Source organism: Tiliqua scincoides, chromosome 8 (assembly GCF_035046505.1).
Source record: "Tiliqua scincoides isolate rTilSci1 chromosome 8, rTilSci1.hap2, whole genome shotgun sequence".
NCBI classification, from domain to species: Eukaryota; Metazoa; Chordata; class Lepidosauria; order Squamata; family Scincidae; genus Tiliqua; species Tiliqua scincoides.
Window position 1 is genome coordinate 26,910,510 of NC_089828.1, and position 24,105 is coordinate 26,934,614.

The window sequence follows — 24,105 nt, forward strand, 5'->3', positions numbered from 1 at the left end:
CATTTTCCAGGGAAATATATTATGGAAGTTGGAAACAGTTGCCCGCAGCTGCTTAATATTTTGCATGAACTGCATAAACTGCCTACTTGCTTGCAGACAGTTTCGTTTAGTGAGGATTTTGGGGTTGGGGGGAGGGAAACACATGGAACGAAAAGAACATGACCGAGGAACTTTGGGGAAGTTCTGATAATTGCAATAAATGAATGAGCCCTACCCATTAATCAACCTCATATTAGCAGGAAGTGCAAAAGTACTTTCAGGTTTTCCTATACAATGTAAGGGCTAGAAACTAAAGAAATCAAGAACTGTTCACTACATTTACACAACATGAGGAGGAAGAATTCTAGACTGTACCACTTCAAACTGCAGAGCGTAAGTCATTTTAAAAAAATCCCACTCATAGAATAAACCACCATATTAGACAGAAAAGTCAGGAACCCTGCAGCAACTCACAGCACAATCCTACGCATACCTAATCAAAAGACGCATTAAATGCCGTGGGATTTACTCCCAGAAAAGTGTTTTGCAACCTCAATGACTAACCAGCTTGTTTTAGTGCAAGCTTTCGCGAACCACTTTAACTTCAGCAGATGGATGAAGTGTTACCTTCACTTCATACATCTGATGAAGTTCTGTAGTTCACGAAAGCTTACATTAAAACAAGCTGGTTAGTCATCAAGGTGACACAAGATGTTTTTTGTTTCCATTTCAACAGATGAACAGAAGTAACACAGTCTACCACTCCCAGACAGAAAAGGTTTAGCATAACCATCTCCGTAACTTAACTATATGTAAGGAACATTTTTCCCACATGGCATAGCATTGAAACAAATGGCCTGATGTGCGCAGTTTGAACTGGTCCAGACTATTAACATGACCACCACAGTCTGCCTCCTCAATCTGTACATTTACACTTACTTTAAAACTCCCAGCATTTTGCCAAAGCTAATGGATTCTACACTTTTCATCTTTGTTAATCAAGGAAACTTTTACAATTCTACTCATAAGTTTTCTAGAGGAAGATCAAAGCCAAAAATACACCACCTACTGAAACATTGTGTCTTATAACCACTGCATAACCATGACACTGCCTCATTTAGGAATCCTACAGTTTTCATGGCTATAATCAAGAAGCTCAGTCATATAATTGTTCATGGAAGCCTAAGTTGCAACATTTGAGCGCTGCTATGAAAACAAAGAAGAGGAACTTAATTGTCTAAATGTGAAAAAAATGGCCAGTAGCCATTAAAACTGCACAGATTTTAGCCACAAGCAAATTAGTGTGTTCATGCAAATATGACATAATAAACCCACAAAGCATTAAATGAGGTGCAGGGCATAAGGAACTTACACTGATGTGCTCTTGCAAAAAAATAAAGTGAAAGAGGAAAAATTCCAGGTGGCATTTGCCTACAGTCTGAAGTTTAAATGAACTACAATAACTACCTACAAAAAATGAAGATTGTAAGAAACGTACTGCTTTGTTCTACAGGTATAATGCAGCCATAGCTAATTTTCCAAGAACAGCATGGCAACATCTTGAGATCCATTGTGATTTGCTATAACTAGCATTGTCTGGTCACAGTGCCATGAGACACCAGCATTCTTGTTATTTTTCATTTTAGTTTTGGCAGAATCGGTCACTCTATAAAGCCTCATGTATTTCTCATACGTTCAGTTTTGTTTTGACCAAAATGGTAGACATAGATCTTACATCTCCCCCCTCCCAAACAAACGCTGAATTTCTACAACTGTATTGGCTGACCATATCTCAAAAGAACATATTATATTCCATTAGCAAGTGAGACAGTGGGAATCATAATCTTAGCTACAACTAATTTTGTAACACCAAAAACAGAGTAAATATTGATAAACACATAGCTACATTTGTTGAAAGCCTGCAGCAGTATAATTTTTTAAATTAATTGTTCTTTCAAAAACAAAAGATGACATAAATTTTTACTACTTGGGAGAAAAGTTGTGAGTTGGTAATTGGAAAAAATGGCAATAGTTCAGGGAAGCTGTTTCAAATGTGTGTGAGAAGATAGCACATCATGAGAATATCCACGTACCATTAAACTGAGCCTGAAAACATCCAAGTAAGTACCAGCAACAATAGTGTTAATCATACACAGTGGCTTAGGGTAATGCATACTGTTATTCTGTTTTCTAAGTAGCAAAAAGTAAGCAAAGCAGCCCCAGCTGCAGTCACACACACCCAGGTCGGCCAATCCAATACCTCTGGGATCCACATTCCCAGAATGTCGTTATCACTGGCCAGGTCTTGCCCAAACATGGCTTCCATGGCTTCATCATCAAGGTCAATTTCTAACTCCTCATCCAGATTGAAGTCATACAGTGCTCCAGGGTCTTGTGGCAAGGAGGAGATTCCTTCTCTCCGGCTCTGATTCCTGTGGGCCTGTACAGAGCGGTACAATCCCGCTTAAGCCAGAGGAGAAAACCACAAACTTTATTCTGTATGTAAACAACTGCAGTACAATCTTGCTTCCACTACAATTAAATGCTAGCAAAATAGGCATCATGGAGCACAAAGACATGTACGGCGAGAGGGATCATTTATTGCAGGCAGCCCTGTGGCGGGATGCCATGCATATCTACGCACTTTACACACTGACATACGTTGTACCCACCCCACCAAGCGCAAGGATTAGCCCAACCACAACTCTGTCTCCATATAAAACATGTTATAATTTTTCTTAAAGCACCACGTTTTTATTTATTGAAATTCATAAATTTAAATTTAAAGGTCTAACCCCTCCTCCCAAATTTAAAACAGATGACAATGATCATCGGACCCCAGATTCTTGGGGAAGGTGGTTTCTCTCTCCTACCCCACCCTAATTTTGCAGATGACAGCTTATTTTATTATTTAAAGAATTTATACTTCATATTTCTCTTGCCAAAGGAAATGCCCAAGGTGGCTTACAAAATGTTCATAAAATACAATAATATAATAAAAGTCTCAGGTTCTGCTGGGTTCTGAAGGATCAGGTGTTATACACTCCTTCTTGCCTGGGCACCCCTCCCTCAAGGCATGCAGATCTTAAGCTAGTGGTATTCAAACTGGGGCGTTGCGACGCCCCAGCCTGTGGCTCCTGGCCTCTGCCCCCTTAAGGGGCAGGGGCAGCCAGGTGACAGGGGGAAGGCAGCAGTGCGATCCACAGGATCGCACCGCTCAGGGGGGGCTGCAGGGGCTTGGGTGTACTTGCCCAAGCCTCCTGCAGCCTCCCGGGGGTGCGGGAAGCCCTGCGCAACCTTTGGCAGGGCTCCCCAGGTCAGGAAAAGTGAAAGCGGAGCAATCGTACCCCGCTCCGCAAAACTGGAAGTGGAGCACGATCGCTCCGCTTTCCCTTCTGACGGGGCTTCCGCTTTTGCGGAGCCAAAGCAGATCACTCCACTCTCCCTTTCCCTGACCTGGGGTGCCCTGTAGGCGCTCGCGCAGGGCTCCCCGCACACGGAGATGGCTGCTGCAGGGACTGGTGAGTGCATCCCAGTCCTGAGCGACGCGATCCTGGGGATTGCGTTGCTGCCTTCCTCCTGCCCCTGCTTCCTCCCCCCCGCCCCCGCAAAGACTTACTGCGGGTTTCAGACTCCCGGAGAGTTTGCAAACTGCAGTCTTAAGCTGACTCTGGGGAGGTGGGGGAGAGGAGGCACCAACAGTCCACTCAGGCCAAATAACTATTATTGCCCCACTAAATAAGACCTAATTTCACTCTTAGTTTCTTGGTCATGCCGAAGTGTGACAAGCTACCAGTTCAGTGGTTCTTAAAAGTACAAAAAACAAGATACATTACATAACACTGAAACATATCTAGTTGGTGTACAATTTTCCCCTGTTACATATCAAGTACTGTTTTCACTAACTGAAGGAAAGAAAGGAAAGCATATGGAAAAATATTTTCAGACCACCTACCAGCCCGTGCTAACAGTGTCCGAGCAGCTAAGTCAAATTTGTGTCTCCTTGTCACTGCTGAGCGACTCCTTGAAGTGGGTCCACTTCCAGATGCTGCATTTTCTGCATGATCCATATTATCATGACTGAAAGTACATAGTTCAGAAATACTGAAATGTCCTGTATGAAATATGAAATAGTATTCCTTTCCCTTAAGTTTCCCCCAATCCAGTTCATATTTCTCCCTTATTAAAATACATAATGGTTAGTTTTTGCTTTTCTGCTTATGCAAGATGAGTCTATCCAAATTATATTGGCCTGGATCCAAAGAATAGTGAACGGAAGGAGAAAATGATTTAGTAATGTTCTATAAACTTTTGGAAAGCACTAAGTTGAAGTCTTTTAGTACTGCAGAGCCACAATAACAACTCAATTTAGCGTGCGTATCAAGCTGTCTATCACACTGTATTAATGTAGTCCTTACAACAACTCCGTAATAGGCAAGTAAATATTCATATTCCCATGTTGATGATGAGGAAGATTGAGGCTGAGAGGACCAAGGCAAGCTGCTAGTGAATTCATGACAGTGGTAAGATTCACACCAGAAAAGTACTGATTTGCAGCTCCATTTCTTAGCCATAGAGTCTTCACGCAGAGGATATATATGTATATCTTGCAACATATAAAAGGGGTTGGGTTAAAGCATGAGAAACTTGGTAACGGAGGAAGGTAAGAGCTGTAGTATTTAAATTCTATTGACCATAAAAAGGTCTAACCAGTACTTCCTCCACTGGAGAAACTACTCTGGATTTGGGTTTCTTTTGCATTCTCATGCAATACTCTTCTGCTAAGTCTGAAGTCCTGAGCAGTCCTTTCATAAACAGAAGAGATTTTCTAATCATAGAAGAGCTTCTCTGAAGTCCTTTTGCTATCCTTATCCTTTTGCTATCCTGAAACCTTTCTTGCTTGAGGGCCCAATCCTATCCAATTTTCCAGTGCCAGTGCAGCCATGACAATGGGGTGCGCACTGCATTCTGTGGTGCGATGGCAGTCACAGAGGTCTCTTCAAGGTATGGGAACATTTGTTCTCTTACCCTGTGGCTGCACTGCAACTGCACCAGAGCTGGAAAGTTGGATAGGACTGGGCCCCAAGTCATGCCTCTTAAGACTGAGAACTTTCATCACAGGCTTGGATACAAATGTTCTAAAACTCTTATACAGATCTCAGTACACTGGCTCTCTGAGTTATGGATGTCTGCATCGGCACTTTCATGCAGACACAGTTCATTCATTCTGCTGCTTTTATGCAGGCGTGATAGCGCTAGGATGGCAAGAGTTGGCTGTTTCAACCTATGTACACTCCAGCTTCCACACCAAAACAAATACTTATGTTGAAGACTTTGCGTATAATGGTAAGTAGAATCCGGCAGTGAAACAGTGCAGTTTCCAAGCCTCTCAGTGCTAAAAATGACCAACATTCAGACGTTCACGGCTCCTCCCTCACGATGCAATCTTGGGCAACATTGGGAAGAGCCATGAACCTCTGTACAGCCCAAAAGTGGGTCATTAGTGCTATTTTTAGCTCCAAGAGGCTTGGAAACCATGCTTTTTCTTTTTTTTCTTTTTTGAAGACATTTAAATGGTATCTTGACTTGAGAACGGCTCCCTCTCTTGAGACTTTTCAGCAAGGCCTGAAGACCTTGCTGTTTAAACAAGCCTTCTGCCTTCATGGCCTTTTTAACATCTTTTAGTTGCTTTTTTACAGGCCTGATTCCTCCATGAACTGCTGTTTTATGCTCTTTTTTATTCTGACTTTTATCTGACTACTGTTTTTATGGTTTCTGTTAATGTGTTTTTAATATGTTTTTATCTGTTTGTTAAATTATGTTTTAATTTGTTTTTAATATGTTGTAAGCCGCCCTGGGTCCCTTTAGGGAGAAGGGCGGGATAGAAATAAAGTTTATTATTACTATTATTATTATTACTATTATTATTATTATCTGGTATCTGCTGGCATCTGTGGTGAGTTAAATAGCAAGGTCACACCTGTACTTCATCATACAAAATAAACAGACTGATGGCAACAAATCTAGCCCAGTTCAGAATATTGCAAAGCCACTGCTCATCTGAATGGGAAGAAGAGTTCCTGATAGATTGTGGTCAAGGCTCAGATCTTGTCAATCTTCTCTGGCACCCTAAGTGGAGCCCCAATATCAGCTACCCCTTGTGCCAACTGCTTCACCTTGCCTTGTGGCAAGGCAACCTCTAGACATGCACATCAGACAAGAACATAAAATTGCATTGGTTGCTGCACAAATGCACATGTCTCTGCACAAGTGGAGCTGGACAGAATCAAAGCTGTCAGCATCAGTATCTGGAAAACTGCACCTCAAGGAGGAAAAAAATGGCCAACAGTAGATAGCCCATTTTGTTTTCTACGCAAAGTTCAGCTCTATGATGTCTACTTCAGTCACAAATGCAATTAACTAGAACAGATTCTCCAGCCTGTGAAAATAACTTCAATTCCAATCTCTGGAATAAAAAAAAAACAGAAGTCTAATCTATTAATTAGAGTTAGAACATTCCCATTCAAGTTTTAGAGAAGACTAAATTATTTCCTTCAAACTTTGCTGCTACAAAACAACTATTCATAATCTTGATTTTTTTAATATGACAAAGTGAATTCCATTTAAATTTAGTTGGTTTCTGCAGTGATTATCATCTTAAAGCCAATACTTAAAGTCCAAGTAGCAGGGTTTAGTACAACCTTAAGAAACTATCACAGCAGTTCCCAATCTTATTGGCACTGTGACCCACCTCACCCTCCACGGTGGATCACAACAATCCTGGTGGTGCCAGGGAGGCCTCTTCTGGGTTGTGCCAGGTTGGTGACCCACTCCACTGGCCTTTGCGGGCCTCAGAATGGCCCACAGAGGCTTTGGAAAGTCACTTCTGGTTTTTGGAAACAACTTCCAGTGTTGGTTGGACTGGAAGTTGGTTTCGGAGGCTTCTGCAAGCCATTCTGAGGCCCGCAGAGACCAGTAGAGCAGGTCACCAGCCCCACACAACCCAGAAGAAACCTCCAGGGCTCCCCAATGCCTATGGAATTGCTACTATTTGGAGCCATTCAGACAAAAGGGCAAGTGGGAGGACCCAACCCAGGCACCAGTGGGTCATGACCCACACTTTGGAAAGGCTGAATTAGCACTTCACCTTTCATTAAAGCCTTCCTCCATTTCAGTGGTATCGGCTGAAGGAATATCTCCAGGAGACTGTAGGTAACACTGGTCACTTGACTTCCCACTGCCCCCAGAGACCACAGTCCCATGGCGTGAATCCACTGTTTCTTCCAAGTGAGGCTCTTCATCTTCCTCATTCCCAGGATGCTCTATCATCCACATTGCCAGGACTGTAATATTCTGAGCATCTGCTTCTCCTCTTGCACCTAAGAGATAAGAGATTATTACCTTCCAATTAAAGTACTGACTCCTAAAAAGTTACACCTTCTCTTTTAAAAAGTTGGTGCAGTAAATGAATTCCAAAACTTGACTTATAGAACTCTTCAAGGAATTTCTCACATGTTGCTCAGTAGCCAACAAAGAACATTCGAAGCCTACATTTTATCAAGCCATCTCCTAACTCCTGAAGCTTGAACAAGTTGGGAAATCAGGTAGAGGGAATTGGTCGAGGGATTGTGAGGCGGGGGGAGTGCTGATATTCAAGGCATGCACAATTATCTGTTGTATTATATAACCTCAGTTTGTGCTCCTTACCATTCTGCCTGAATATTTACTAATGCCACAATCTGCAACCTATACAACCAAATATGGCACTTTCTAAGGTAACTGGCTTGTTCCAGCATGCAAGAAACAGACCAGCTAGTTCAATGGTTAACTTTTATAGAGAGAAGAGTATGTATCAAGCCCAGCCCTCAGAGCCAAAACCCCAACTTCCTAATCCTAAATGTATGGAAGTCAGGTTAAGATGCCTTGGTTGTGATGAAAAGGCACTCTGCACATGCCTAGGGATATTATTGCTACTAGTCATGTTCTTGGGCCAAGACCTGCCTAGCCCTTGCTGAGAGTAAAACCTATACACTTACCTAACAGTAAACCACACTGTATATAATCAGACTTACTTCTGTATCAGATGGTTTCTGTGTTATGGCACTTTTGCCTCTTAGCTACTTATTCCAATTATGCTTAATCTTGGCAGTTATCATTTCAAAAAGTAGATTTTGGAAGCAAAATAAGTTATGCCAGTATTCATTTACATCACTTATCCTGAGCCTAGACTTTAAGTATCTTGGAATAGAAGCAGAAACAGTACACATTTTCCCTTTTTTTACAATAACGTCATGCTGTCTCAACTCAGTAGTGTAATGCATGGACCTTGACAGGTTACCTGTGGCTTCCATTGCTTTTGCAATCTGCCTGAGGGAGAACCCCATTTCCAACAATGGCACAGCAATAGCAGGTGGAGGAGGAGAAGTGGAAAGGCGGCTGCTTGGGTCTGACAAAGCTGTGGAGTGTGGAAGAGTAGAATTAATGGCAAAATAGCAGCACCCCTAAGAAATAACCTGAATTTCTTGAAACTTTTATATTAGTGAAACTACAACAGTTTTCAAAGGAAATAAATGTTACATTGAAGGAGAAGCTGAGCCGCTGAAGAAAAGCAAATCTGTTAACACAATTAAAAGCTTTAAAGATCTTAAAATCAAAGACCTGTTTTTTCTGCCTATCTCTGATACAACAGGTAGAATCTATGGCTGCAGAACTGAAAATAATGTCTAAACATAAAGAGACTAATTCCTTAGATGCACAAAAATGAATTTTACAACATGGCATAATTCTGAAAGCCTTTACCCTCCAATCAAGGACTTTGCCAAGAACAAGCCTACCTGTGCGATTGGCCGGTCTCGTGGACTGAGAGTCAGGAGAGGTGAGACTTTGTCTCCTGCCCACTTCATCAGAGGGAGACGTTGGCAAAGAAGATATTGGAGGTGTTTGTGCCCGCCTTGTTGGAAGTACAGTAGTAGTTGGGTAGCTGGAGAACATTTGCCTTTTAAAAAAGAAAAAAAATATATACACATAAAGCAATAGTAATATGTGGCCTGCTTACTAACTCTGGTGTATCTCCTCTCTCAAGTAACATGAAGCAACAAGTGTAGCCCAGCAGGGATATTTATGCGCACATCATGCTGCTGTCCCTGAGAATCTCTTAGCCAAACTACTTTTTTTTACCTAAATAAGCTTTGAAATTAGTCTAGGAACTCAGTGGAGACAACTGCTAAAAAGACAGTTGCCAACACAACTCAGCATGTAGCAAATCTGACACCTCATGACCATCAGCAATATCAGCTGTCAGAGAAATAAACCCTTCTGTGGTTTAAACTGGGTAGGAAGGAAAAGGTCTTTGAAAGGGACTTGCATTCTGCTTTCTCTTTGGTATTCTTCTGGAATTAAAAGTTTAGCCTACCTAAGAAGGCTAAGAGGCATAACTCCAGGGGACTCAGTGGCAGGCATGGTTTCTGTATCAGTCACTGGAGTCGTGGCAGTTGTAGTATCTTCTAGAGAGCTGCTCATGAAGGACGTTGTACTAGAAGCAGAAGGACTTGTAGTCACTGGTGTCTGGGCCTGCTGAGCTTGGTCATTTTCTTCTGCTTGCTGATCCACGTCTGCAGAACAAATGTTTACCCTTTTCCCATCCAATTTACATACAGATATGCACAGATATTTACAAAAATATGTAACGTTAAACTTGTCTGATGAAGCTTACACGGCTGCTGTTTCACCTATTAAATATGCCATATTACAAGGCAGGCTCCTTATGCTGCAGTCTGGTCCCATAAAAACAGCCATGCTAGATCTGCCCAAATGTCTTTCAAGTTCAACATTCCGTTTCCAACAATAGCAAGAAGGCAGCAGCCCTCTCCTGTTTACCTCCAACGCCCGATAGCTCCCAAATGGGAAAGGGGAAAAAGATCCCCTTACCCCAAGGTAACCTCCAGCTTGCTCCTAACCTGCGCTGGATACAGCGCAGGCCACTGCAGCATGCCTGTACCGGCACAGGTTAGAATTAGACTGCCCTATACATAGCTAATTGCCTGGATGAGGATAATAATAATAATAATACAGGTATTTCTATACCGCCTTTCTTGGTTCTCAGATTTCTCCTCGGACTTTATTCAAGGCGGTTTACAGAGGCAGGCTCATTTTTTACAGAGGCAGGGATTTTTACAATTTGAAAGAAGGTTCTATCTTTCAAGAAACCACAACATTCAGATGTTTCTTTCTGATCTGGTCGCAACATTCTGGCCTCCATCCTCCCATGCTCAGAGCAGATGGAATAACTCGGCTCAGCTTGTCAGCTGCTTCAAGGTCGCACAGTGCCGGTGGCCTCGAACTGGCGACCTGCGGATGTTATCTTCAGGCAAACGGAGGCGCTACCCTCTAGACCAGACCTCCTGCCCTCCAGATGCAACCTTTATTTAAACAGGTACCCTTTCATGTGCATTTGAATGCTCCTCCACCCTTTAGCTACAGCTTTAAATATGCTGTGGTACAATGCACAAAAATATTGTACATTAATGCTAAGAAGAGACAGAGAGAAGTACAGATGACTGGGAGACAGAAACTTCTTCAATTCTAGAACAGGGGGCTGTAGCTTTTAAGGCAGCCAAACAACCAGCTGGTAACATCTACCATGTAAGAGGACCTTGAAAGGGAAAGCTGGTGACTCAGGAACATTTCCAGTTCCACACTTCCCTTGTAATGCTAATGTAGGACTGGTGGTATCTGCATGTGAGAACCAGTAAGCTAGAGGAAGGTGTTTAACATTTCCCTTAGGCCAGGGGTCTCCAAACTTTTTGGCCAGAGGGCCACATCAAATATCTGGCATGGTGTGGAGGGCCGGAAAAGAAATTTAAAAATAAAATTTAAATAAATAAATTAGAGATGGAAATTAGATGAGTGAATAAATCAATGAATGGGCTCATTCATTCAACCTCTCTGGCCCTCAGAACACCTTCCAGACACAATCAGAGCACAGTTCCGGTCATGTTCAGCTGAGTGGGCTGGAGGCTTTCAGGGGACAAGAGGTTGGCTGCCAGCCGGAAAGAGACTTGCTGCGGGTTGCATCTGGCCCCCAGGCCGGGGTTTGGAGACCCCTGCCTTAGGCCAGCCATTTCTCTTCTACAATTGTCCTTTCCAGGTCACTTGAACAAGGTTAAATACTCACCCTCCATCCCTGCATTCCTCTTTATTTTGGCAGCCATGGAACTTGGACCACATGTTTGCCAAGATAATGCGGTGTTCTGCCTTAACACAAAGCTGCTTTAACTGACAGTAACTCCCTCACACAGAAAAAAGAGAGGTATTTCCTCAATCCTGCTACCTGAGAATTTCAACTGGATATGAACCTGGGAGTACCTACATATACAGCAAAAGCTATGGCCAAATGGTAGGAGCTACTTTAAACCACGTGGTACTGAAGTTAAATAATCAAAGTAGAGATCTGGGGAAACAAGCCCAACGATTTCCCTTTGGAAACTCACACTAATCACACATGACATAATTTTGTGCAGTACTACTTAATGGCAACACTGTACCAGTATAAAAGCATTGCAGTCATTATGCTTCACTAACCTCCAAAGTTTTTAAAAGGTGAATTTAAATGTCATATACAAGTTCACTTTTTGAAGAGGGACTCTTTAAGTTTTATTTTATTAAGCCAAACAGAGAGGGAGAGAAAGAGAGGATGAAAACAGAAAGCATAATTTCAACTAATTTTCCTTATGGCAAAGACTAGCAAAGGAGCTTGACTATTGGGAAAAAATTAGCTGGAGAAACAAAGAGCTTGAGAAGGTGCACACACCTCCATCAGTGAAGCATCACAATAGGCAACATTTTGCCAGAACTAAAGGAACACCACAACAGTATCGCAGGATTTGTGACTCTACTAAGAGTATTCAGCTAGCAGCGTACCAAAAAACACAAATAACTACACATTTTCATACTGAAAACATACCTTGTTTAACTCTGCCACCATACTGGTCTTCCAACAGCCCATTAACCACTATTTTGTAGATCATTGCTTGTGCTCGTTCCAAATCTGCTAGTCCTAGCGCCCTCTTGATGGGCGAGCGCATGACTGCTCTTTTCACCATGTGGCGCATCAAAAACTGCAGGGCAGCACGCATTTCAACATCCTCGTGAACAATTGGAGAGCTAGCACAATCGGAATTATGACCACTCTCTGCCAGGACTTTTGGTATCAGCAACAATTCTGCATATTTACTACAACTAAGGAGAGTGCTAAGCGATTTCATAGCACCAAGGTAAAGATACGATAGCTGCACCGCTCTGATTTCTGATTGTACAACATCGTGATTCTTTGAAGTATGTTCATGATTCTTTCTTTTGCCTTCGGCATTTGGATGCTGGCACTCCATACCTAAGGAAACAGATTCTAAAGAAAAGGTGGCAATTTCATTTTCTGATTTTGAACTTGTTGTTCCATGGCCTTTGACTTCCTCAGCACTTGGCACAGATCTCACATCTGATGCAGAGTCACCTTCTGTTTTCAGGTCAATGTCCCCTTTGTCTTCTGCATCATGTTTATGTTTCTTATCATGTCGCTTGGCACTTTGCTTCCCCATATCTTCATGGATGCCAGTCAGATAGGTGAGGTCCAGCAATACAGTGGCTGTCAGTCCACGAAATCTTGCAACGTCAAAAGGCAGTGGTTCACAAGGTTCCAGATTATACAATGGTGTATCACTAGGCGACCAAAAAGTTGGGAAGCTTTAATAAAGATCAGAATGACACAGGAAGAAGCAAGTGAGGGATAGACAGGAGGAAAGTACAGGAAATAATGTAGGCAAAATAAGATGTAAAATATATTTAATCAAAATCTAAATGACAGTCTAAAAAAGTAAATGTAAACATGGGGAAAGAAATGAGGTTATGATCAGATAATGGGGAAGAGATTATACTTGATGCAAAGGTAACAAAGCATGCAAGCATTCTTAAACAGACCATTTGATTCCAAATACTTGACATAATAAATCAGTAAATAAGCAGGAAGTTCTAGCTAAACTGAACATCTCTGCTTTGGAAAATGTATGCGCTCTAAAGTGCAGTGGTGCCAGAGCTTACTTTATCATGCATGACCCTATCTTGTATATAATCAAGCAGGATCTGGCTCACAGAAGATGCCACAATAGATTTGTTAGTCAGGAAGGTGCGACAAGGCTCTTGGTCTACAGCAAACAGCAACAAACGTAGCTGGGCCCCATTTGAAATTTTTTTGAATTATAAATTACATCAGCAGCTTGTATTCAAAACATCAAGCTACTCCCAAAGGAATGGCCATTAAATGCCCCTTAAAAATCAAAATATTTTAAAAAGTTACAACACACTATGCTTTTCCCCAGGCTGAACTATCTAATCTTCTAATGACATTAGTAGCTGCTATCATGTATTTAAAACCTCACTGACATTTCCTAAGCACTAACAAGATCACCTGCCTAAAGCAACACTAAAGACACTGTACCTGATTGTTATTTCTGCTTCATCCCATTGGACCTTGGCAGATGTACTGCCTTCTTTGACCACTCCAAGCAAGGTGGCATGCCGACCTGTTTGCTTGTGAACACAGCGGCCTCCAACTCTAAGACCAGCATCGACTCCGCCAATCACTGCCAAGACTGGCCAGACTTCCACACATAGAGTCTTCAACTGGAGTTCTGAGAGATCCGTCAGACCATGTCGACTGCCATGTTTGCTTTTCTCCTCATCCTTGCTCTCCTTCTCCTCTCGCACCTCATTCTCTTCTCTGCTTTGAACAGAGCGGCTTTTCTTCAGTTTCTGGCCTGTCTCTTTAAGACAAGTTTTGATTTTGTGCAGCCGGTCCATCATTTTTTTGTTGATGCAATGAGTCCACCGGTCTGTTCTGTGGAGGATGCGGATAAGCTGAATCGTGGCCTCTGCAAGCACAGCAGCAACAGGACTGCAAATGGGGTCACCAGGCAGTAAGTCTCTTGGTGTGCCACGCATTTGCATATCACAGATTTTGACCTAGACAGACACAAATATTTGCTTAGCTATGTTATAAGACTATTATTATTTGCAAGCTAGACTTCTAGTCAAAAGGATTTTGTAACTATGTCATACTATGACTAGCAATAAAATGTAAATCTTATCCACTTATACTGATAGGTTTTTGTGAAAAAATTTTCCTAATGCTTTCATATTTTTGTAAGAACATTTCAGAATGAAGTATTTTCAAACATAATTGAAAATAAACCTATATTAAGTTTACCAAACCAGAAATACATATTTGCTGCATTCAGAAGTTATTCCCCAAATTTTTATTTACAGGTCTGAACTTGGTATCCATGCAAATTTCGTTCAGAAACCGTCCATGGATATTGAGGTCCCTTTATATAGCTGTATAGTCTATACCAGGGGTGTCCAAACTTTTTGGCAGGTGGGCCACATCATCTCTCTGACATTGTGTTGGAGGCCGGGGGAAAAAAGAATTAATTTACATTTAAAATTTGAATAAGTTTACATACATGAATTTATTAGAGATGGAACTTATATGAATGAATGAAGGTCTTGCAGTAGCTCAAGGCCTATAAAAGGCCTTGCACAAAGCAAGGCTGGCCTTTCCTTCGCTGCCACCGCTGCATCACAGACGTTTAACAGCAAGTAGTGGAGGGAGCCCTTGTCCCTCAGGTGAGAGGTCGAACCGTCATCCTAATGCTGAGAGCAGTTGCATGAGCTTCAGCAAATGGGCCAGAGGCCCATTCGAGACTGGGGGCTCCCTGAGGGCCTGATTGGGAGCCCCCTGAGGGCTGCAAGTGGCCCCCAGGCCGGGGTTTGGGCACCGCTGGTCTATACTATACAATGCTGGGAGACCTGGTCTTCAGAGCTATTTTTAGCCCTGAGAGGCTTGGAAACGGCACAGTTTTGCCTCACAAAGGAAGGAAACCTGATTTCAGCTCACTTTTTTGTATTTAAAGGACACAAACTGGGAACCCGGCATCAGAAATAAATCAGATCAGTGGATGTCAGGTTCGCACTGAACTTAGGATTTTTATATTCCACCTTTTCTCTCCTCATCAGGAAGTGCCCAAGGCAGCTTATTGTATTTTTTCTGCATATGCCTCCATCACATTTCAACATTCTTTTCCACTAAAAGCAGAGCATGGTGAAAGGGAGATGGAAATGAACTGGGTCTGTGGGCTGTGTGTTCCTCCTACTTTACTGCTCCTGTCCATGCAGGGCTTGGAGCCTTCAAAGTTCAGCAAAGAAGGAAGTGTTCCATGCAGTTCAGTAAGTTGCCTGAACTGCCCTGGTAGTTCCATCTCTCTGCCCAACCAATCCTGAAAACATGTCAGCAACAGCACCGAATGAGGGAACAGGAGAGAAGGAAGGGGCTCAAACATGCTTAAGTGGATGGGAAGGACTGAAGCGAAGGCAGATACAGGAACCAGAGAAGGCTCAACTTCATGGCAAACCACACACTTTGCACACAAAATGGTCCCACACTCAATCCCCTGGTTATCTCCAGTTAAAAAGATCTTTTCATGTAGGAAAAATGCCTACACGAAACTCTGGGTGGCTGCTGCCAGTCAAAGTAAACAGTACTGAACTCAAAGGCCAATGGTATAAATGCAATTTTATACTCACTTTTCAAATTACAGGCCCTTAGCACAGGCCTAATTACAGGCCCTTAGCAAAATGGTACTAATTTTCACCACTACAGCTTACATTTCAATTACCTTTTCTCCAGGATTACTGCTATAGAACATCACACAAGGATATAGCTCTGCAGCATCTACATCTTCAAAAGCCAGTTTCGGTTCCTGGTAGGAAAAACCAATATACTTACACAAGAAATATGGGACATATAAGAGACTGTTTCAACTACATGTATCACCCCAACTCTCTAAATACGAAGGACTATTCAGGAAGGCTTTTGCCACATCCCATCAGTTCGCAAGCACAGACACTGATGAAAAGGGCCTGTTCGCCCTTGGTCCCTCTGCTGTAAGATTTCTTCCCACTTGAGGTCAAGCTGCCATGCTCCCTCCATGCTCCCATGCTCCCTCCATGCCCTTCAGAAGGAAATAAAGACCTATTATTTCAGTGTGCCTTTCCTGTTTAAATATACCAGACACATCTGAAGCGTTGATACTGTGCCATTGCTTACTGCCATATAAACATTATTATTGCAAATTGCTCTGAGAACCATGACAGTTGAAAAAGGGCATACTGCCAAAAAAACCACAACAACAGTGGTTCCATACCTCTCCATTTTTGCCAAAGGAAATTGTCCTTGCTTCCATGTCCAACACACATGTAATGAAGTCCCCTTGAGTAAAGCTAGTCAGTGTCAATGTCTGTTCTCCATTATGGTAGAGATTGCCACTATATGCTCTGTACAGCCACATATCTGAGGTAGTGCGATGATTAAAGTCATGAACTGGCCAGCGAGACACTCCTACACATGTGCCTTCATTCCCTCGATTTTCTTTCACAATATAGAACTAGAAGATGAAACACACCATTAGCCCTGGGTCATATGTCAGACATCACTAAGCAATGAACCAACAATATAAAAGTAACAGGCATAAGGAGGACATTTTGGATATGACACTTCAAACCAGTAAATTAACTTGTCATATAATTTTCTTGATAATTTTTACATATCAAAAAGGAGGGTTCTTCTAAACAGTGGATTCTAAAAGTTGTTTTTCTTAAAATAATTGTTGAGCAGCATTGCTGCTGATTTCCCATCAAAATTGAATTCAGGAGTTTATTTAGGGTTGCATCTCAGCAGAATGGCCCATGGGACTTTGAAAGAAAGCATCTCCCCTACACAGCTGTCCTGGTTAAAGTGGACCTCACCAGGGTTTTTTTGCAAAGGTTCAAGAGCACCAATGGCACAGGTAAATGATAGCACCCACATGCATTAGCACCCAGAAGCCTAGAGAGGCCTAGCAAGTCATATGTCAACCCAAAGTCAACCCAAATATGACAAAATTAGAGATTCCAGCATGCAAGGGGTCAGGAATTCAGTGCAAGTGTGGTTCCCAAATTGGGGTTCCCAGCCAGAACGTGCTGAAAAAATGTTGCAATCACAAATCCAGTACTTTCCCTTGTAATGAGTATTGGCTTGAGGTTCAAAATTTTACAAAAATCAGATGCACCAATACAGGTAACATATTCACCTACAGACCTTCCCCACATAAATACACCTTTCATATGATATACCTTCCATTGATAACACCCAGAAGTGACTCCAGTGGATGCTAATCCATATCCTTTTCCACCACTACCATGAGTTAGGATTTGACCATTCTCCACTATGCAGCACTGGGCTTTCTCAGGGTCAAAGGACACTTCCTGTATAGGAAGATTCTCATCCTCTTCTTCAGATTCTCCTGGCTTCTATTGGAAAGATAATGACACGGTAGGATCAATTAAACAGATCTAGGGTGTGGGGGGGGGGGGAGGTATAAAGCTAAAAACAAATACTGTCATACTAGTACCTGCAACTTCATTTCTTGTTCTTTCTCTTTGATCTGAATAATGTGCTTGGCTTGAGCAACTGGGCTCTCCCACATACAGTCAGACAGAAGGGAGAATAACCGCTCAATAACCTGTTGAGATAGTTTCAGTATATTTAATTACAATTAATCAAAGGTACTGTTAACATTACATGAGCCCATCTTGTTTACAGGTACTACAACAAGCCCTCAATTTAGCAGACTAATAGGGGTAAAGGAGCGCCTGTTAGAGTAATTGCTGGGCTAGATGGACCAATGGTGTGGACTTAGCACAAGGCAGGTTCAGAGGTTCAAGTTACTGGTGACTCAGGAGGGTGTAAAATTAAACTTCTCCATCATTTAAAGATGCAAATGTTACAGAACTTGCAGTTACTTCTACAGGCACAATTTTTTAAAAATATCGTAAATGTCAAGACCTGAGCCATCTGATCATCCTCAACTCCCGATTCACAAGCAGGCAACACAGCTTCCAGTACATGAAGTGCAAGCAGCCTCGTCCTCAAATTGCCAACCAAAGGTATGCCTAAGGAAAGGATGTAGAAGGAAAATGGCAATTAGTCATATTGAAAATCTACTACAATGTGCAATTTGTAAACATTGCCATACATCCTAAATGCAGAAGATAAGAAAGGGTATATATTTAAATACACAAATAATGTATGAAAGAAGATTCCACAGAGATGACAAGAGTGCAAATTTTTAAAACTATGTTTCAAGCACACAAAACACAAGCATAAAAACAGGGGGAGCATCACTGAGCAGATAATACCTGAACAACACTTTTGAGAAGCTATGTTGAGGAGCACTTCTGTCCACTTTGGAGAAGCCATTTTTGACTGAATGGCTTTTGAAGAAACAACCCTTCTAAGGAAAACTAAGAAGTCTCCTAGGTGCAACTCGGCTGCATGCTGTTTTCGGAGAGCCACTGCAGATTTGAAAAAGAACAAGAAGCACAAAATTGACTCCAAAATGCCCACTGGAATACATGTAAATATTTGATAACCACAATAAAATATGACTATAATAATAACATTGTCTTCAGTCTAATATTGTTTCTAAGTCTGGAAAGAACCATGATAGAAAAAAAGTAGATATTGAAATTAAAACATTTTATGGGCTGTTCCATTTTAGATGGGCAGGTGTCCCTACAAATTATTTGGGGGGGGGGAAGGAAGGGGCAAAATTCTCAACCAAATTTAAAGAGACAATCTTCGACATAACAGCAATAAAATATAGTGCTTTTGTTTCAAGTTGCTACCCTACCTATAACAAAATATACCAATGTTATCAACATGGCCAAACTGTCCTTGTTTTAAGTAAGAGTCATCCCTCTGACATGTATGTATACAGGCTCATTAACTGTTTATAACCATAGTCTCCCAGTACAGAAAAGACTGAGCTGACCAAAATGAGTGTGATTCTGAATATTCACTAGGGTGGAGAAAAGACGAGTTGCCTAGATGACTGAAAAAGCTTTACATCACGGTATTCTGACAGAATCAAAACAAACTACTGTAGTCTCATTCACTACAACACAGTTTACCATTTGCCTTTTATGGGATACTCCCAAAAAAATTTGTTGGTTATAGAATTCCTCAGGTTTCATAGTTGCAGAGCTGTTGCCATTTGGATTCTCTCTCTCTCTCTCTCTCTCTCTCCCATCATTAAAACCAGATTAACACAATACCTCTGAAGTCCTTCTTCTCACTGTCTCCATTTAACTCGGTCTTTTTTTCTTCCTCTTCCTCCTCCTCTTCACCATCTTCCTTTTCCCCAAAGGAAGCCATCAGCATCACACCAGCTTGAGATAACAGATTTTTCAGCTGACTACACAGCAGATCCAGCAAAGACTGGACCACTTTTGGACTCAGTTTATCTGCATAGGTTCTGGGCAAAAATGTAAAGAATCAATTAGCAAAGGTGACAGGCACAATAAATAATAGCTTTGAGAAAAGTGCTGCAGAATTTGTGGCATTTTGCCAATAACTGATGCTCTCCTGCACCTCTCAGGAACTCAACTCTTCCTGAGCCGAAGCAGATTTGGTTATGCCGACTGCTTCCCTCATCCTCTCCCGCCACTAAGAATCCACAGATTTTCAATGTTATTGAGGTTATTGGTTTCCCCAGTTGCCACAGCAAGGGGTTGCTATTTCCAAAGTAGTCAAGCAGCTTCCATTGCTTGTTTTGCCTTTTGCCATGCATCTTCACAGCTACATATGCTTCAATGCCCTGACCAAGCAAGTTCACAAATCGGACACTGTAACTTAAAAGTTTGCAAGTACGGGAACTTTTATACTTACCCTGTGGTGATAGCAAGGATCTGAAGTAATCTAGTGCTGGCTACTTTTAAAGCTGTACTGAGCTGAGAAATGCCGCTTTTGGGCAACAGCTGTAGTGGTTGGCCAAGCATGGTGTCTGTACCACACAACTGAGAGAGGACATTCAACAAACCAGTGGAAATGGCCAGGGAGACATCAACTGGCTGGTAGTGTACACTTAGGGCGAACACAGTTACCAACAGGAGACGCTGTTGGGCCTCTAACACATACACACACAGACAAAAAAAGATTTAGAAAATACATTAAAATGATGCCCTTTTACAGTTTGTCCAACACTAAAAAAAAGAGCAAAACACTGAATCTTTTGCTGTCAGCAATGAAAGAACTTGCAAGATCCAATGCATTCTCTCTCTTACCAATGTGGTGCTTGTTGGCTTGAAGAGCTCTTTCCAAAGTTGCAGATAACTGTTGATAGATCTTGTGCACAGCCACCTGAATTTCTGTTTGGATATTCCTCTTAGCAGCTCTGATACCATCCTGTGAAAAACGAAATACAATTCATCACATCCATTCACATCTGCTGACTGTTTGAGCCATCCAATTATTTAAAAAGCCGGACCTCCAAAGCTAGCTCTCTCAAGGAAGTTCTTGCATAATACATGGTTAGGAGAAACAAAAGCAAGCCCCATGGCACCATAAAAAGCACATCAAAGGACTGAGGGACTTGCCTCACTGGGACCTCAGAAAGACTGCATTTGGTCACACAATGTTACCAAGCAGTTCATATTGGGCCACTGTGAGATACAGGAAGTTAGACTAGATGGGTCTATGGCCTGATCCAGCAGGGCTGTTCTTACGTTCCCATTTTTTATACTTCCAGAAGGAATCTGGTTTTTCCATCTAGGTGCTTTGCCCCAAGAGGCCTACATTTAATTTCAAACCTTCCAGATATGGTTGTCCCTCCACCTTGAGATTGAAAGAAGACTGCAAACAACTGACAAACAAGTCAACAATTTTAATTTATTTAAATATTCTTGAACACCCTACTTGAGTTCTTTGTAACTCAAAAATGCGCTTACTGCACTCTAAATACAGGTTGTATCTCGTTATCAGTTAGGGTTCTGTTCCAGAACCCCTGGTGGATAAAAAAAAATCAGTGGATAAAAAAACAGTGGAAAAATAGATTTAAAAGACCCACTTCCAGGTTTCTTGCCCCTCCATTGCTCCTAATAAGGTCATGCCTTGACATTCACAGGGGTATGATTCTGGAACTCCCCGCTGATACCAAAAAATGTGTTAAATAAAAGCAATTTTTAAAAACATTAAAAAGTGTGTCCCTTTACAATTGTAGTTTAAAAACAGCTTTTCTTACTATCGTAGAAAGGCAGTCAGAAATTAGAAACGCAAAGGACCCTTTGCCTTTGCCTGGCTCAGCTGAAGAATGGAATGATTACTTGCATGGCTATCTCGCTACAACAGTAAGAAAAGCAGTTTTTTAAACTGTGATTTTAAAGAGATGCTTTTTCCCCTTGCCAGGAATCAGCACATTCCTTCTCATTTGCAGCGGCCATTCGTGTTGAGTCAAATCTGTGTATAAAAAATCCATGTATAACAAGGTTGGACCTGTACTAGTTATCCAGACACACGCTGTCTGTCTAATATGCTCCAAAGCTCTTGGCTACAAAAGAAGCACTCTTTACCTGATAATGATGTAAACGGATGGTCTCTCCTTTGGATCCTGCATGTCCTACAGTACCCAAGCCAAAGCAACCAGCTAGAAACTGCAGCCTCACAGAAGTGAGCAGCGAAGATGACTGAAATCCCGGCCCTTGACGGTTTCCTATTGATGGAGTGCTGCTTTTTTCTTCCATCCCAGAAAGCAACACCAGGATTTGATGAAGTGCTTCCAAACGCAGCTAAAAGTAATTTTTAGAATGGTTTTTGTTTTAGCTTTGAATCAAGTGTACTGATACAGAATGTACACAAACATACATGCATGCACACATCTCTTCTACAACAGTAATAGTATTCTATGGACCCAAGCAAGGAAGAAGCCACTAGAAACCTGGGGGAGAGAGGGGTTTGGTTCTCTTGCTGGCATAAAACTGCTTCCTAAAGATATCCCTTCCTTGACAATCAGCTGCATGTACATCCCACTGAGAATACAGGTGCACAAGGTAACATCACCTGGCTGGCTACTGGCTACTAAATTCCTGCATATAGCTCAGACACCCAAGAAAAAGGAAGCAACAAGGTGTGCTTGAGTATCGCATTGCTAAGCTGCTTCCACTTCCTCTGAGACAAGCAAGCATAGAGGTCATCACCATTTCATATGCACTACAATGTAACATAAAAAGAACTTTGCTGGATCAGGTCCATCTAATCCAGCATCAGGCTGCATATGGCCATCATGACTGATTAGGACTTTGCCTTTTCCAGGAATTTGTTCAATCCTCTTAAGGCCACATATGAACACACAAAGCTATTTTATACCAAGTCCACTGGCCCATCTTAGCCAATGTCAGTCACTACAGAACCAGCCATTTTCAACCACTGTGCCGTGGCACACTGGTGTGCCGCAAATGGTCCCCAGGTGTGCTACTGGAATTTGGGAGAGGGTCATGTATTAATAGGACCATTGGGGGATGTGAGCCCCCTTTGACAGCACAGCGTGCCTTGTCAATTGTCAAAAAGCTGATGGTGTGCCTTGACCATTTTAGTGCCTTGCCAGTGTGCTGCGAGATGAAAAAGGTTGAAAATCACTGCTATAGACAGTAGTGGCTCTCTGGGGTTTCAGGCAAGGGTCTTTCCTTGCTCTACTAGAGATTGTGCCAGGGACTGAAACTTCTGTTTACAAAGACCTTCTATATGCAAAACAGGGGTTCTACCACTGACCTGTGGCTATTTCCTCAGAGTTCATCTAAACTAGTGATAATTACCACAACTTCTGGCAGAGAACTGCTCTTTCGGACAGTAATCCTGAATCACCACACTTAAGAGTTGAATGCAAGCTGACAACTTTAAGAGGTTGATTTATTCTAAAACTAATATGAAGGAGAATAATTGAAACACACCTCTGCTCTCTGTTGCTGCTGCTCCATTGCAATAATATATGCCTGGGGGCTCGTTGACATACTTTCTTCAGGTTCTTTAAAGCCTGGGGAACTTCCCACATCTCCACTTACAAAGCTAGTAACATTTTCAATCAAAGTATGAACACCAATGGATTTTGTAAAGTCAAAATCAGACTCCCCAAATGAACATGTAGAGTTATAGAGCCAATCTCTGCTGTGTTTCAGCCGAGTCCATGAGTCACTCAGAGCTTCAATTGGGCTGTGGACTGCTCCTAGAAACATACAAACAAGTTTCATGAATTCCAGTTCACCATTGGAGAAGGGGGAAAAAAAAGATAAACAGAAATGAATGAGCAGCTTGCAATTCAAACAGATGGAAATGAGGATTTCCAGTCACATCATGCATACAGTTAGCAAAATATACCACATTTGGGGGGGGGGATTTCGGCTGTGTTTTTACTGCTATATCTTCCTTAAGCAACATATTGCCATGGAAGGAAATTAAAGGCAAAAGCCACTCAAACTGCTCAGTTTAAAGCTTAGCACTGAATAAATACGGAATGCAAATAAAAAACAACAACAGAGTGGTTAAGGAAGTCTGCCACAAAATAAACTATGCACATAGGTTTTTGGTTTGCTTTTTAATATATCCAGTTGTAGCAAGGACTACATTTAACCTGCATGTTAGACTACTATGGGCAAAGCAGGGCAGGGGGATGATTCATAGTTTATTCTGAATGAGATATTTATATAGTAGGAATGGGGCCAAGAGCAAGTAAGTACAAGGGCAAGTAAACTGACAGATTTTTTTCTCTTTCAGAACTGCTTTCCATTTATTTGGTGTCAATGAACTAAACCAGATATAGGTATGCAAATTATAGCTTTCTTTCCAATTATGTTAGATGCACCTGTTTGGAAACAGATTTGCATGCATTTCTGTTGTGAGGTTTTACACCCAACTTACAAATAAGTGCTGTGCACACAATTCCAGATTCCATCTGCTCAGGTAGATCACACCGTGCTGATAGTTTTGATCAACTGCTCAGGGGGAGCAGAGGGGGCTGGATTAAGATACCCCTTCCACCCAAACAGTTGGTCAGGGCTATTCTCCAAAGGGCTGATTGTGGCCAATCACAAGCTGCAACTCACTGTGGTGTGAAATTAAATTGGGGTCTTTGTCACAAATGAACTACAATTTGAAATACTGATATGGTGAAAATTGTGCCTAACCAACAGCCTTTAAAAACTGACATCTAA

At 41.9% G+C, this 24,105-nt stretch overlaps 1 protein-coding gene across 5 annotated transcripts in view; it reads right to left on the bottom strand.

Annotated features, from left to right (window-relative positions):
• HERC1 (HECT and RLD domain containing E3 ubiquitin protein ligase family member 1) overlaps positions 1-24,105 on the bottom strand; it is a 126,352-nt gene that overhangs the window by 46,253 nt on the left and 55,994 nt on the right. For 3 of the 5 annotated variants that reach the window (XM_066636361.1, XM_066636362.1, XM_066636358.1), the window contains exons 26-44: positions 22,849-23,120; positions 21,475-21,690; positions 20,191-20,311; positions 19,796-20,033; positions 19,183-19,382; positions 18,265-18,420; positions 17,912-18,018; positions 17,478-17,588; positions 17,200-17,376; positions 16,233-16,472; positions 15,705-15,788; positions 13,469-13,992; positions 11,942-12,717; positions 9,392-9,590; positions 8,814-8,974; positions 8,318-8,434; positions 7,127-7,358; positions 3,935-4,059; positions 2,219-2,442 (exon numbers count right to left, since the gene is read on the bottom strand). In XM_066636361.1, coding sequence (XP_066492458.1) covers positions 2,219-2,442; positions 3,935-4,059; positions 7,127-7,358; positions 8,318-8,434; positions 8,814-8,974; positions 9,392-9,590; positions 11,942-12,717; positions 13,469-13,992; positions 15,705-15,788; positions 16,233-16,472; positions 17,200-17,376; positions 17,478-17,588; positions 17,912-18,018; positions 18,265-18,420; positions 19,183-19,382; positions 19,796-20,033; positions 20,191-20,311; positions 21,475-21,690; positions 22,849-23,120 — 4,280 coding nt within the window. The remainder of the gene's footprint in view (positions 1-2,218; positions 2,443-3,934; positions 4,060-7,126; positions 7,359-8,317; positions 8,435-8,813; positions 8,975-9,391; positions 9,591-11,941; positions 12,718-13,468; positions 13,993-15,704; positions 15,789-16,232; positions 16,473-17,199; positions 17,377-17,477; positions 17,589-17,911; positions 18,019-18,264; positions 18,421-19,182; positions 19,383-19,795; positions 20,034-20,190; positions 20,312-21,474; positions 21,691-22,848; positions 23,121-24,105) is intronic. The other 2 variants (XM_066636360.1, XM_066636359.1) reach the window with 2 other exon arrangements.